The sequence below is a fragment of the Arvicola amphibius genome, chromosome 10, assembly GCF_903992535.2.
Source record: "Arvicola amphibius chromosome 10, mArvAmp1.2, whole genome shotgun sequence".
NCBI classification, from domain to species: Eukaryota; Metazoa; Chordata; class Mammalia; order Rodentia; family Cricetidae; genus Arvicola; species Arvicola amphibius.
Genome location: NC_052056.1, coordinates 45152941 through 45168414, shown reverse-complemented (window position 1 = coordinate 45168414; position 15474 = coordinate 45152941). Strand labels below are relative to the sequence as shown.

Genomic DNA, 15474 nt, shown 5'->3' with positions numbered 1-15474 from the left:
GGAGATGCTTGCTGCTGAGGCTGACTTACATCAATCTTCTCAAGAAGCATGGGTGTGAGAGGCACCTGGTGTGCTAACATTATTTTTACAGTAGAAACAGCCCAAAGCAGCACTGGGCCCTTGGCTGTCAGTTCAATTCTTTAGATACTACAAAAGCCACAGGGAAACCATCGCTAGAACTCCACCGAGACCAAGAAGGTGGGAAAGCGAGAAGAAAGGCACGCTTGTTCCCGTGCTGAGAGCCGTCTATGATGGCTGCACAGGAGATCTGGCGTGCGGCAGGACTTCCGTATTTGTCAGCTAAGGTGGAAGGGCAGAAAACAGATACGGAAACCAGAGAGTTTGTTTCCACGCCTGCTGCTCTGCACTTCATTCTGGCATAGTGACAATGTCCCATATGAACCGACTTCCATATTTTTTTAAAAGATTGCACTAAAAATATAGCTAGTTCTGAAAGGGAGGTGGTCGCCTCCCTTTCTTATGAAATCACCTTGTTTTCCCAAAACCGTAGTGAGACGCAATCGCTTAGGTAAATGTACCTGAAGAAAAGGCTTGAGACACAGTTCCCAGGAACGATAAGGAAGGACAGAGTGCCTTACGGAAAACAGCCTGTCCCAATATGCTCATGAGCTAAATCAGAACATTTCTAGCAAGAACATATAAATTGATCATCATAATTACATAACTGCCTGCAAAGAAAGGCTGTCTCTGCAGGCCCTAAGAGCACAAAACAGGAACGATTTAAATAGGAATTCAAGTGTGAACCGTGTTGCTCAGGATCAGCACCTCTAATAGTGCTTTTAGTGAGAGGCGTGTAACATAGAACCTCAAAGTCGGGAGAACTTCAAGCAGACCTGGGATAGTGGGCAAGTGTTGATGGTCTCTGAGCTGCCGATTCGTCCTCAGGAATGGCGCTGAGAACACTGCCCTGCCTACCTCTTCAAATGTGTTTTTCTTTTGTTACCTTAAATAAATAAAACATAGAATGAAGTCCATAGATAAGAGTAATAATGCTTTCTCACAGCAAGACTACTGGATATCTAAACTGTGTCTTAATGTTTGCATTCTTTTCTTGCTGGGGGTTCCACAGTGAGCGTGTGGAGGTCAGAGGAAAACTCAGCAGGAGTCAGTTCTCCTTCCATCGTGTGGGTTCTGGGGATGGACCTCAGGTCACCAGGCTGGATGGCAAGTGCCTTTACTGCCCGGGCCATTTCCGTGGTCCCATGTCTTGAATTTTTCAAAAGGGAATGGGAGAGGATAAATAACCGCACGCCAGTGATCTAAGTGCCGAGACCTGATGCGGAACATAACAGCAGTGACAGGAGCCGCTGCATTTGGGATGAGCAGCTTCAGCAGGAACAGGCAAGAGCACGCTAATGCATTCAATAATGCACTAGGTGGCCCCCAGAGAAACGGGATAGAAGACAATTTGGTTTAAGGGAGTTTTTCAAGTGAGCCAGGCAGTGCAAGTCTGGTCCTCTGACAGATCCTGTTAGGGGCTTCCCCAGATACAGATGCCATTCACCAGGGAACCCGGGCAAGCACAGAGGGGAAGGTGACTGAACACGATTGACAGAACTGCTCTGTATAGGACTGCCCACAGAAGGCTGAACTCAGAAATGAAGACTTGCGGATGATCAAGGGCTATAGGAGAAAAGAAGTGGGGGCTTGAGAGCTGACAGGAGAGATTAAGGCTGTGAAGATGGCAGCCCAGGACACGTGGACGGTGGCTGGGACAGCCTCAGGCAGGCAGTGCTTCCTAGGAAAGTCCAGAGAGCGCAGCAGAACAGGACCGAAGAGCTAGCAGACAACACCGAACTCAAACCCTGCTTATTCCCCTTTTCCTGTAGAGCTGCCTGGAAATTCCAGGAAGAAGGGAGAGGAGTAGTGAACGTGGGAACCAACCTGTAAAAGTGCAGATGCTACGGAAATTGACACTGTTAAAATGTCGCTGCCACCACATCAAAGGTGTCTCTAATGGAGTTCTATGGCATTGCCTAGCAAATGAGTCCAGAAATGTTTGTGATGCTGAAACTATCGGTATTGTATGGAAATTCAGTGAAACTATTGGTCACAATAATCTTTTTTCTTTCATTTTATTGTTTTTTTTTTTGGGGGGGGGGACTAGGTCTCATGTAACCCAGGTTGGCCTCAAACTGGCTCTATGCTAAGGGCGACTTCCAACTCCACATCACCCTCCCTTCCCCCCCCCCAAATGCTAGGATTACAGGCATGTACCATCACACCCAACACCATCACTACTTCTGAAAGAAAAGATGGAGATAGAAATAGAAAGACCACAATTCCTATTAGGAAAAGCAAGATGCATTTGTAGGCTAAGTGGATGAACCCTTAGAGTGGAGGTGAGATTGTGCATAGGCTTAGGAAGATGGAGGTTACTAAATTATGAATGAGAACAGAGGGATTTGCTGTTACTTTAGAGAGGAGTGGGAAGAACAGAAGAAAGCCTGGGTCCTGCAGGGGAGCAGACCATGAGGAGAAACCTCAGGGAACAAAACCACTGTGGGTGCAGAAACCAGGGATGGGGATTCGGCTCACATGGGAATACCAGACAAGTGCTTTCAACAGCATCCTGCAAGGAGCCAAAGCATCACGTGTCCCGTCCCACGTGAGTAACCACTCTACCGCTGGCTCTCACCTATCCATGCGGCTCACCGGAGCGTGAAGACTCCCTCCAGTTGCAGGAAAGTAAGCAACCGAGCCGCCCTTCACTAACTGGCTCATTCATTATTGGAGTCGGTGTCTGCCGAGGCATGTGGAGAAACCTCGCTGGGCACGATGAAGATAGTCCACGGTCTAAATTTCCTAAAACAGTTTCTAGGGCAGTATTCACCACGCAGAGTGCTGGGGCCTCAGGACGGTCTGCAGGAGCAGCTCCTGTCTCACTCCTTTCTGCCATTTGCTAAGCGCCACTCCTAGTTTTCACACCACAATCCACAATAAATCGCAACACAGCAGAAACTCATGGCTAGCCCGGCAAGCCACAACTAAGATGCCGTTTGTCTTAACCGGGAGGCAGTACTGTCTGGCGAAGGCATCCGAGACAGGACCCCAGGGGCAAGGCTCTCGTCCCACACTCGCTCCACCTGGCTCTGTGGCCGTCACTTCTACTCTCAGGGCTTTCTTTTCCTCATTCACGAAATGAGGGCTGGATCAGACGATCCTAAGGTGTCATCCTGCCCTAGGATATGTTTTTTTCTAAAGCTTTATAGTAAAAAAAAGTATTGTAAGTTAAATATTTTCTAACTTCAGCAGTGAAACAAATTTTAGTACCCATTCTGAACATTTAAAAATAGATACCTGAAAATAATTCAGATACCAGACTAAAGGTTCTGAGATCTTAAAAAAAGGCACATTATACTATTATAAAATATCCATTTAGTGTCTTTCTATTTGAACTGTTTAACTGGAATGGAATCCTGCGTTCTCCAGATTTTTCTTCTGGCATATAAGTCTTACCGGCGGCTTTAACTTTAACACTGCGCTCCACCCTGTGCCTCACACGGTCTCCAGTTTGCATTCTTTACCCAGCAAACCCCCATCATTCGTTTCCCAGTCGGCTGTCATCCCAGCTCCTTACACCAAGCACGAGGCCCTGGGAGTCTGGAAACATTAAAGCGGAGTCTTCTCCACTGGCCCTTTCACTGGAGATTCACCCCACTGTATGATCCAAACGGGTCATCCTCCTGCTTGAAAAGCTTAGAAATTCACCTTACAACCAACTAACACTTAAACTCCTTGTGCCAGCATATAAAGCTTTTCATGGGGACAAGAGGGGGTCAGAGATAAGAGCACTTGCTGCCCTTTCAGAGGGTCCAAGTTCAGTTCCCAGAACTGGCATGGAGGCTCACAATCATCTGTAGCTCCAGTTGCAGGGGATCTGAAGGCCTCTTATGACTTCTACGGCTTCTGCATACATGTGCCACATGTGTACTCCTGTGGGCTCACACACAAGCACACAGAGTAAAAACAAAGGACTATGGAGAGAGAACAAGCACGTAAGCAAGCAAGGTCCAGATGGTTCCACTTCCATCCTGACGAAGCCTGATCTACACAATCTGAGGCATCTACCCGGACAGCAACATTTCGCTCTGTTGCATTCCTCTCAGCAGAAGGGAACACATTCCTCGCTGTACAGTATGCTGAAAACCTGCACTGTCTTTAGATGCTGCTTTTCTCACATAGCTGAGCTCTCTGAGGACAGCGGACCATGTGCTAGATGCCTGTATGCCCTCCCAGGGTCTGATACCACCTATCAGCGGGTGGCACAGCTATGCTTTCAATGGAACAACTCTTCCACAAACCATTCACTGAAGTTCTCATCCTTGAATGAATGACAGAGTTGTCAGTAATGATTACACATAAGAACATAACGGTTCCTTCTACTCAGTGACATTGATTCTAGAACAAAAAGGAGATGGGCTGAGGGTGTGGAGCCCAGTAGAAAAATATGCAAAGCCCTGGGTTCACCAGCCAGCATTACCAAGCAACAACAAAACCAAAATAACACACACACACACACACACACACACACCATGCACGGTTAAACCTGGAAGTGAAACAGAAAATGTATTTAATTTTAAGATAATAAAATTAAAAAAGCTTTGACAATGAAGTCTGTGTGACACAGCACCAGCAAAGAGGGACTTGATATAAAAGCGCCAGAAACCTCTAAATAAGGTGTGGAACAAAAGGCAGCACTGTGGGAGGAATCACTCTTGGCAGGTTAGCCCTCCCAGATGGATGTTCCCTGCGTCCTTAATTAGCACTCTACGCGCAGACAGCAACTCTATCAATGAGGATTATTGGCATATAAACCCACTCCCGCCTCAGAACTGTGAGGTGGAACAAGGTGCAGTGCTGTTCCTCAGCAATGGAAGCCCAGTCTTTCCTCTATGAAAGTGCATTTGCATCCCACACCTGCTCTGCTTCTAATTCTCAGTGAAGTCTTTCCAGCTGAGGTAGCACGGGAGAACAGATCACTGTATCATAGCTGGTTCTTGTGGGCAGCCTTTCTGGAGTTGGCTTCCAGGCTCTTCTGAGGGAAGATGCCCTAGGTAAGCACGCCAGGGTCTATATAATGTACCTGTTCTCTTCCCTAAGGTCATTTTCCAAGGCTTGCGTCTCCCGCTTCAGCTTCTGAGATCGCGCATGGTCTCTCCAGGCTCGCAGGACCTTCAGTTGAAGCTTCCAGTCAGACAGGGTCCCAGCTTTCCCCAGCTTTATCCTATGATCCAGAATCAGCTTGTGCCAGGCAGAGAAATACCGTTTTTGACACTGAAGTGGAAACATTTGGAAAACCACCACCAATCAGCTTTTGTGTTCCAAATATGCAACATTGACAGCCCTGTCCTCAGATTTTCCCACCACACTTCTTTGAACAAATCTGCTACCTGTGATTCGGGTGGAACGGAACAAAGCTCAGCTTTTTCTTGCTTAAAGGAATGATAATATCTAAGCAGGCATCAGAGGCACCCGAAGCTTCATGACTTAACTAAATACTTAATTCTCACTACAAGGCACTAGTCCTGTGGTAAACTGGATAGCAGGTCAGATCTTAGACATGAACTAGAGGCCTTGAGGAACTTGACAGAGCTGATTCCAACATGACCTGCCCCACTAGGATGTCTTGGAGCTTCAAATAGTAAGTCAGCCTTTAGTTCACTCCTGTCTTGAGCGCCAATCACATCCTTCCTGAGTTCTCAGTGGAACAGATTGGGGCCTCTGTTCCTTGAAAACAAGACAGCTAAAAATGACAACCCTACCTGGGCTACCCCTAATCATGTGATTGGAGTTTTGAGGAGAAGGCCTAGAGATGCCCAGGCTACCATGTACCTATGCAGCCAATAGCAAATTATGCCCTAACCAAGTCCCCAGGGCATACTTTACTCGTGATCCAGGTCTAAGGAGAAAACCACTGCACTCAGTCCTTGTATACTCTATCTTCATAAAAACATTCTGTTCTTTCCAGGTCAGTCTCCTGCCACCTCGCAGTCTCAGTATGAACCACACTGTCCTCTGTCCACTTTAGTACTTACTTCCCAGAGACAGTCCTATGGCTAACTCTAGGTGCTCCTCCCACTGTATCCCAGGCAAACTTTGCATTCTTCCACCAAGGCGCTCACTACAGGTTATCAGAATCTCAAGTTTACCTATTCCCACAAGACGGTGGCACTCCCGAGAGAAGGGAACAGTACCCCTACCTGGGAACGACAAACCTGACAGGAGACCTAAGCGTGAGATCAAACAGAAAGCAACATCACAGGATGTGGCTTTTATGAGAAGGATGGATTTCAAAGACTTTAGCCTAACTCATTGCTTCCTTATTTGTAAAAATACTCAAGGGATACTATTTCAACATTTACTAAACACCTGCCACTGTGTTTCAGTTGGGAACTCTAAACAAAGTTGTTGAAGAAACAATCTCTACTTTTGGAAGGTTATAGGGAAACAGGAAACAGAAGTAAAAGCCTGGGGCTAGTGAGATGCCTCAGCTGGTTGTCCTTGCACAAGCTTGACAACCTGAGTCCCTCTAGAACCCCCAGAGGAGAGAACTGACTTCACGAGATTGTTTGCAGTGCTAGTTTGTTCTCTGTTGCTGTGACAGATGCCAAGACTGAAAGCAGCTTAGGGGAAGGAAGGGCTTATTTGGTTTACGAGTTACAGTCCATCCCTGAGGGAAGCCAGCGCAGGAACTTAATGCAGGATCCTGGAGGTAGAACTGAAGCAGAGAATACGGAGGGATGCTACCCACTGGCTTCCATCCAGATTCCCACCCAGCTGCCTTTCTTATACCACCCAGGCACACTTACCTAGGGATGGTACCACCCATAGTAGGGTGGGCCTTCCTACATCTGTCAGCAATCAAGAAAACGTCTCAGAGACATGCCCACAGGCCGTGTGATGGAGGCAATTCTTCAACTGTGCCAGACTGACAGCAAGCTAAACAGGACTTTTACATGTATGCCCACCTAAATATATCACGTACACACACAATAACTAAAAAGTTTTAAAGACCAATAAAAATATAAAGAAACATATGCTAGACTTCTTGGAAATATGCTACTTGGCCAGAACCATTTTTTCTATATAGGATATAGTTACATTCCCATTTAGATGAACATATAGTATTATAATATTTCATCAAGAGAAACCACAAACAACCTACACAAAGCCCTTAGTCCCTTTTTTATCACTTCAAATGAGGGCACATTTTGTAGAATCTCAACTCAAATACACTGGGGAGGCACAAGATGAGGAAAGAAAGGAGGCAGAAGAGGGAAAGGAGGGGCTTGCTGGATACAAGATTCGCCTTCGCCTGTGATGGGGTGCACTGAGCTGCCAGGATGGGGGGTTGCTTTTCTTTTTCCCATTGTCATTTCCTTCTCTAGCTTACAGAGTACAGCATCTTAAAATGCCTTTCTAAATTTATTTATTCAATTTTTCTGTTTATGAGTGTTTTGCCTGCATGTATGTATGTGCATAACGAGGGTGCCTGGTGTGCACAGAGCTCAGAAGTAGAACATGGATTCCCTGGAACAGGATTTAAGGATCATGGAGAGCCATCATGTGGATACTGGGAACAAATGCGGATCCTCTGAAAGTACAAGTTCAATGTGCGTGGATGTTTTGCCTGTGTACCCCTTGAGTGCCTGGTGTCCTTGGAGGCCAGAGGGGGGTACTGGACCTCCTGGAACTGGAGTTACAGATGGTTGTGAGCCACCATGTGGGTGCTACAGTCTAACCTGGGTCCTGTGGAAGAGCAGCCCGTGCTCTTAACTGCTGACCATCTCTCCAGCTCGTGTCCTTGCATTTTTATCTCTCTTATCATAAAGTTCACAGTAACTTCTGTGTATCATCACACTTTTAACTGTTCATCTACTCATTTATTTTTTGACTCTGTGCACATAAGCAAACGATATACAACTAGGCTGCACTACTAGTCCTTTATTGTTCTACACATTATATTTATTAATTCTTAGATTATCATAAAATCAAAATTGTAAGTATTCTTATGAGTCACCTCATCAAATTAAAACCTTAAGTAGACTAATGCTGGATGATTAAATTCACAATGTAAAGCATTAGTGTTAATTCTAAGGCCAAAACTCAAACATTCTGCATCCTGGTGACTCTAATCTATTAGGTAATTAGTCTGGCCCAACAGTGGAAGGCACATTGTCTGCTTTGAATTGAAAGCAAGCAACACATAGCTTACACAGTACAACAGCATTTGTTAGAAACTTACCTGAATCTAGGAGAGCAAAGCTGGAGTTTATAGACTCTACAGTCAGTATGCTCCTTTAAAGTCCCAGGGTTAAGACCCCAGGAGCAAAGGGTGGGTTTTAAGGGTCTGGAGTGGGCCAGATTATGCAGAAGTTAACAATAGCCCGGTGACAGACTCCTGGAACACTGCTTTATTGAAATAAATTTGCTGCTGGGTTTTTTCCCCTGCTTGCTCAAAAGCAATCTCATTAAAATTTAGATTAAAAATAAAGAATGAATTGGGGATAGCTGTTTAGTTATTCTTGATCCATAGCAAACATTATTTAGGTAAACATGAGTCTGACAAACCTGCAGGAAGAAAACCCTGGTACTCTCATCTGACTTGGAAGGACAAGTGGCACACTCCCGCAGACACATCTATTTGTTCCCTTCACTCTGATGTTAGTCACTTTTCTTATTGCTGTGACGATATTCTTGGCAAAAGCAATTTAAGAGAGGGTTCATTTGGGCCCTGGGTCCGAGGGCACATCTATCATGGCGGGAAAAGGACGACAGCTACAGTGGTCAAGCAGTACGTGCAGTTTGGGGCATCCAGCCACACTGTGCCCACAGTCAAGAGGCAGGGAGGAATGAATGCTGTCTAAGCTGGCTTTCTCATTTTGATTTGCTTGGGACAATCCACGGATGGCGCTTCCCTCTCCCTTAAACCTCACCGAGCACTTTCACCTAGGTGTGTCTCCTAGGTGATTCTAAATCCAGGCAAGGTGACAATGAGGATTAAAGATCACCTCTGTAGCCCCAGGAAATTTGCCTGCTTCTCCTGATCAGTTCACAGTCTAGAAGAGTGGGTCTCAAGCTTCCTAATTCTGTGACCCTTCAATACAGAACTTCATGTTGTGGTGAGCCCCAACCATAAAATTATTTTTAAAATAATAACTGTAATTTGCCACTGTTATGGACTGTAATGTAAATATCTGATGCCACCCTCAAAGGGGTTGTGACCCACAGGTTGAGAACCGAGGGTTAGTACTACAATGGTGCCGTAGCCCTTTGCTCTTTGTAACGAGAGCTATTTAAAAGCACATTCGAGTTGGAAGAGGAGTGCATAGTGCATTCTGTTTAAGCCAGGAGAATTCAAGCTTAACTAGCCATGTAACCAACCAACGTGGCCCCTCTTTATTTCCTTCTTACTGCACTCGTTTCTGTATCTGACTTTTCTTGCCGATGGATTCCAAATATAATCCCACACTCTCCCCTAGCTCCTACCATCTTTATCAAGCTGCAGTGATAGGCTTGGTATGGTAAATGAAGCAGGGAAAATCACTGTGGGGATGAGCTGTACCTAAGTATGCATCTGTAATGATTTTTCAAATACAATGCTACGATGTGAGAGGAAGTTTTAAAGCACAATGCTGTCTTCCCCTTAAAATCTTCCACAAGACAGCATTTGGTTTCTGAGGACTCCACTCAAGAGAAGAAATGACAGCCCACCCTGCTAAATCTATTACCTGCACTGCAGCTGCCCTCGCTCTGTTGGCAAGAAAAGCTCTTCCCCGAAGTGTAATCACACTGCTGTCACTGCAGATGATTGACACTAGGTGGAACAGCAATTTGCTATCTAATCTTCATTGTAATTCTAACCCTGTCACCAGAGATGCTTGTTCTGATTAATGAAGTGGGTAACTCATCAAAATTCTTCAGCTATTCCCCTTTTGTCAGAAAGCTCGGTGATAATTGCATCAAAATTCTCTGTCATGGAAAAATAAACAATGAATTGTAAAGAGGACGAAAATGTCAACAAGTTTACAATTTATTGTTGCTGAATGGAACTGACTGTGCTGCGGCCAGTCGGCCAGCCAGCTGTCTGGGGCCCTGGCCGAGGTCGAATGTCAGGAAGAAGGCTGCCCGCCCATGATCGCCCTAGGGACTCCTTTCTGCTCCCACTGTGAAAGGAACAGGCATTCCACTCTGCAACTGGAAGAAATCTTCCAGGCCTTCTTTTCCTTCAGGGATGATTGTTTGTAGGAAAAGGCACACAGGAGGCACAAAGAACCTGGGGCTTGGAAAAGGATCTTTAAGGCAGCGACATCAGTCTGCAGTGGGCAGGAACAGCATTGACTCCTGGGATGGAAAAGGAAATGCTGATGACCTACTCCTGTCTCATCACCCTTCCCCCCCACCCTTCAGAGAAGAGCAAGCTGTCAGGTGCCATGGAAAACTCCAGAGGCCTGAAGTCGGAACACCTCTACCCGGAGACATTTCTATATTCAATTTCATCCTTTCTTCTCTTAAACTTATTTTCAGAAATGTAACAAGCATATCAACAAGCACAGTGGAAGAATAAACCTTCACTCAGCTTTACAACTTATCAACATTATTGCCAACCAAGGGCTCCGTCTGTCTTCCTGCACCTTTTCCCCACCTGCAGAGTTTAAACATAAATGCCAGACATCAGACACTGAGCATTTTACCTATAAATGTGTCAGAATGTATAGGTGACATATGGCTGTTTGGTAAATTCTTCATACTGTTAAGAAGTCCAATCAACAATACTGTACTTACTGAGCTGTTATTTCCCAGCAGAGCTTGGACTACATCTCAGAATCCCACCACATCTTTAGGAGAGACCAGTCACCCCTCCTCATGGCCTTCTCTTTTCCTTTGAGATGCTCTCATCCCTACATCAGCCTCTTCTTTCTGCTTCAAGTCCCCCAGACCTGCCGCTCACATACGTAAACGATGCTAAGAACACATCTTATCTCAGAGTATATCAGACAAATGCTTGTTTCAGTTCCAGGATGGCCCAACAATAAGATGAGAGACGTCATTGTCCTCACCCACAGGAGATTTTTATAAATATTCACCAGAAATGCCTAGTGTTTAAAAAAAATTATTCTACTCTGTAAATTTTTAGAGACTGGCCTGGACTTATGGCATAGGTTTTCTCTTTATTTTTTTCACATTTTTATCAAAAAATTTACTTTTCATTTTTCATACCAACCCCAGTTCTACCTCCCTCTACTTCTCCCACCCCCTCCCTTTTCTATCCCCCATCCACTCCTCAGAGAAGATAAGGCCTTTCTTGGGGAGTCAACAAGGTCTGGGATACGAACTTGAGGCAGCACCAAGCCTGATGTGGGAGAATCTTCTGTTTGTGTTGATTTCATTTGTTAATAAAGAAACTGCCTTGGCCCATTTAATAGGCCAGCCCTTAGGTGGGTGGAGTAGCCAGAACAGGAAGAAGGAAGTGAGGTAGATGGCTCAGACAATCGTCATGCCTCTCCTCTCTGGGTCAGATGTGATGAAGCTCCGGCCCAAGATGGACTTACGCTAGAATCTTCCCGGTAGGCCACCACCTCGTGGTGCTACATAGATTATTAGATATGGGTTAAAGCAAGATATGTGAGAATTAGCTAATAAGAGGCTGAAACTAATGGGCCAGGCAGTGTTTAAATGAATACAGTTTGTGTGTTGTTATTTCACGTGTAAAGCTAGGCGTGTAGGATCCGGGCGGGATGAAAAACAGGCCTGCTTGCCTCCACACTACACAAGCCCCTCCCCCCTGTATCAAGACTGAGCAAGGGATCTCACCATAGGAAACGGGTTCTAAAAAGCCAGTTCATGCACCTAAGATAGGTCCTGGTGAGACTGCCAGGGCCCCCCTCAACAGATCAGGCCACATGACTGTCACCCACATTCACAGGGTCTAGTTCAGTCCCATGTAGGTTCCCCGGCTGTCAGTCCATAGTGTGTAAGCTCCCACTAGCTCAGGCCAGCTGTCTCTGTGGTTTTCCCATCATGCTCTTGACCCTTTGCTCATATGATCTCTCCTCCCTCTGTTCAACTGAACTCCAGGAGCTCAGCCCAGTGCTCAGCTGTGGATCTCTACATCTGCTTCCGTCAGATACTGGATATAGGTTCTAATTAATATATTCTTTCCAAAAAATAAAACAAGCAACAACAAAATCAAACATATTGAAGGACAGGTATTGCTAGAGTACCTGCCGAGACTGCATGAGGCCTTGGTTCAAGATCTATCTAGCATTGGGAACAAACATTGCTGAAGAACCTCTGGGCCTATAGCACTTTTAAGGGCCAAATACTGGCTCTATGCTCCAGTCCCCTCATGAGAATGGGCAGCTGGGTTGCTTGTGGGGTGAGATGAGGAAAAAATGACAAGAAAACTCTGTGTCAAAACTGATAAAATTTTAGTGGGAAATTTTCTGTAAAGTTCACTATATAAAAGTAATGCATACATGTCTCAAACACCTTAGAAAATGTATCCCACACAGTGCCTTTGGCAATAAGTCTGGGGGCAGGGTTTCACCAATCTCCACATGCTTCATGTAAGTTTTGGCATCTCTCTTTCTCTACAGCTGAAATGCAAAAAGGCCCCCTCCCCTGACACTGCAGAGGACAGTGGCTGTCTTGTGCTCTGAGGGCATTCTGATAACAGTAAGATCTTTGGAAAGGAACGGTGCTGCACATATGAGGTTCTGCTTAACTACAGTTTCCAGCATCCTGCCAGGAAAAAAAATGCAGGGTCTCCTACCCCCACATTACCATGTCTTCTTGGTCTAGTTTAGGGGGGATTTTTGGAAGGGTCTACACCACAGGCATAATATTAAAAACAATTCCTGTGGGTCATTACTATCTTACCCTCTAGCAGAAAAACCTAACCAAATACGCACATCAAAACCTTCTCCCCAGAGAACACAGATTTAGGCTAATATCACCCTATGTTCCATTGTTCTCTGCCACCTTCCCGAGCAGAAAGGATCACAGAGTTGCTAATCATATTAAACAAAAATGTATTTCAGAATAGAGAATTAAGAAGGCACTTTCCAAACAGTGTTAAGAATTTCATAGTTAATCCCATGTTGTTTCTGCTAATTAGCTATGACACATGAATTGCTGAATCTCCCTAAGAGATTTTGCTGCCAGATCAAAGAGAAAATAGGATTGAGTCTACTGGAAAGTCGCTATCCAAAAACAAGCTCCTGATAGAATGAGGGGGAAGCTGAGGAGACTGGCAGGTGTGGTGTATGAGGGCCGCCGTACCTGACTGTATGCACCGAGACGGGAGGCCAGAGTCTCGCACAAGTCTATCGGTTTTCTGGCCCACCAGCCCCAGGACAGCCAAGGCAAGTGGGCTGCTTTGGGTCTGAGCCCAGCTTGGGTTATATAGTGAGCTGCCAGTCAGAAAAAAAAGAAAAAAAAAAAGACTAACTAACTAAATGGCTTAGATGAAATGTTAAGAATTCAGAGGTACAACTAAAATCCAGAATCAAAGCATAAACTGATGGAGACCTAAACTGGAGCGACTCTTAGAAAGAGATTCCTTCAAGTTTTCTCAATAATATTCTTTTTTAAAAAAAAATAACTTATTTAAATTTATTTTATGTGCATTGGAGTGAGAGTGTCAGATCCCCTGGAACTACAGACAGTTGTGAGCTGTCATGTGGGTGCTGGAAATTGAACCCAGATCCTCTGGAAGAGCAGCCAGTGTTCTTAATAGCTAAGTTATCTCTGCACCCTCCAATAATATTCTATATGAATATTTCTATCAGGTCTGTGTTGTGAAATACGCTGAGCACACAGGCTGTTATCTTGCCCTGATGCAAGTCAGAGGACATTTCCTCTTGTTCATCTCGCGGCTGGTGAAGGCAGCTTTGGGCTCCTTTAAACCAGACCTGTCCTGGAATTTAACAAAAAGCTATCCTATTTCCAGCCACATCTATGTAAAAGTATGAGGAGTCAGGATGGTAGACTATGTTTACTGTGTTTCAGAACACACTGCAGAAATACCAAGTTAGAGGTTCAAGACCCTTATCATTATAAATAATGCAGCCATACAGAGGGGAAGAGAAGAACTTAAACAATATTGGGAAAAAAGTATTTTGACTGAAAACTGTAAGGCTAAAAGTAAAAAATACACAAATATTGTATTGTAGTTAGATTTGCTCCTATAATTGTTTAGGAGACAGTTTACATAGTCCAGGCTGGCCTCTAACATAGTACATATCAGAAAACAGCCTTAACTTCCTGATTCTCCTACTTTGCCTTCCTAGTGCTGAGAACCTATGTGTGCCCCATAACACCCAGCTCTTGGATTAGCAATGCTCAAACTACATTATAGCAAAGTAGGACAGAACGACAAGTCAATAGACCATATATAATGAGCCAGCTTTCATACTGTCAGGGGAAAGTGTACCATGTGGGGAAGGGGCCTGGGCTACACTGAAAATATCACTATGAATTCACAATGATCAATACAATTTAGACAGCCCAGATGTAAATTACAAATAAGGGAAGGAGGAGGAATAACATAACTCTCATCCCGATATTGTTGTATTGAGGTATTGGATTAGGTATTTAATACATAAAGAGACATAAAGAGAAAGGAGAGTGTGTACAGGTTAGTAGCCATAGATATATTTCCTACTTCTATATGCTAAGAAAGGACATAAATACCCTCCTCAAGTGTGCAGCAGGAGTGGCTTATAAGGATTATTCTCTCATGAAAAGGAACCAGGATTCAATGTACAAGTGTTGATTTCAGCACTACGGCAGAAAAATTTATGATAAAGCTGGAGTATCTGGCGGTGCCATTAAAAACTCTGAGAAAGGACGGAAGTGTGCCGAAAGGACAGAGATGGGAACCTGAAGTTACCTGAAAGGCCAAAGGTCGCTACTTTAAGGCACAAAATAAACAATAGCATAACCAAGAAAACATTGTTGAGCTTACACTGCATAAAATCAGCAATTGCATACAGCATGTGGGTGATGTTCTAACAGGGTCTCTCTCAGGGGAAACTCTCTTTCTAACTGACCACTAGATTTGTGCAACACTGGAAAGGTCTGGTAGTGGGGATTCAAACTATCTAGGTAATTTGTGTAACTTTTCTATACACCAAAATCAGCCTTCAATACAGAACCTTAAACAATAATATATGAGAAAAAAAAATCTGTGGCAAAACAAAGACCATTCATTCAAATGTTGTCACTTTTACCTTTTAAATACACTGACGCATCCTTTTAAACAAAGCAATCAGATTAAGTGGGCCATTAGTTTTGTTGTTAACTCTCTAGTTCCATCTAAAACATTTATTATCTCTACAACACATAGAATTTTTTTTTTGAGACAGGGTTTCTCTGTGTAATAGCCCTGGCTCATTCTGTAGACCAAGTTTCCTGAACTCACAGAGATCTACCTGCCTCTGCCTC

At 44.5% G+C, this 15474-nt stretch overlaps 1 protein-coding gene across 1 annotated transcript in view; it reads right to left on the bottom strand.

The window, feature by feature from the left end:
* The window catches only part of Ccdc191 (coiled-coil domain containing 191), a 66792-nt gene that overhangs the window by 26316 nt on the left and 25002 nt on the right, over positions 1-15474 (bottom strand). The window contains exon 8 of the mRNA XM_038344392.2: positions 5108-5298. Within this exon, the coding sequence (XP_038200320.2) occupies positions 5108-5298 (191 nt within the window). The remainder of the gene's footprint in view (positions 1-5107; positions 5299-15474) is intronic.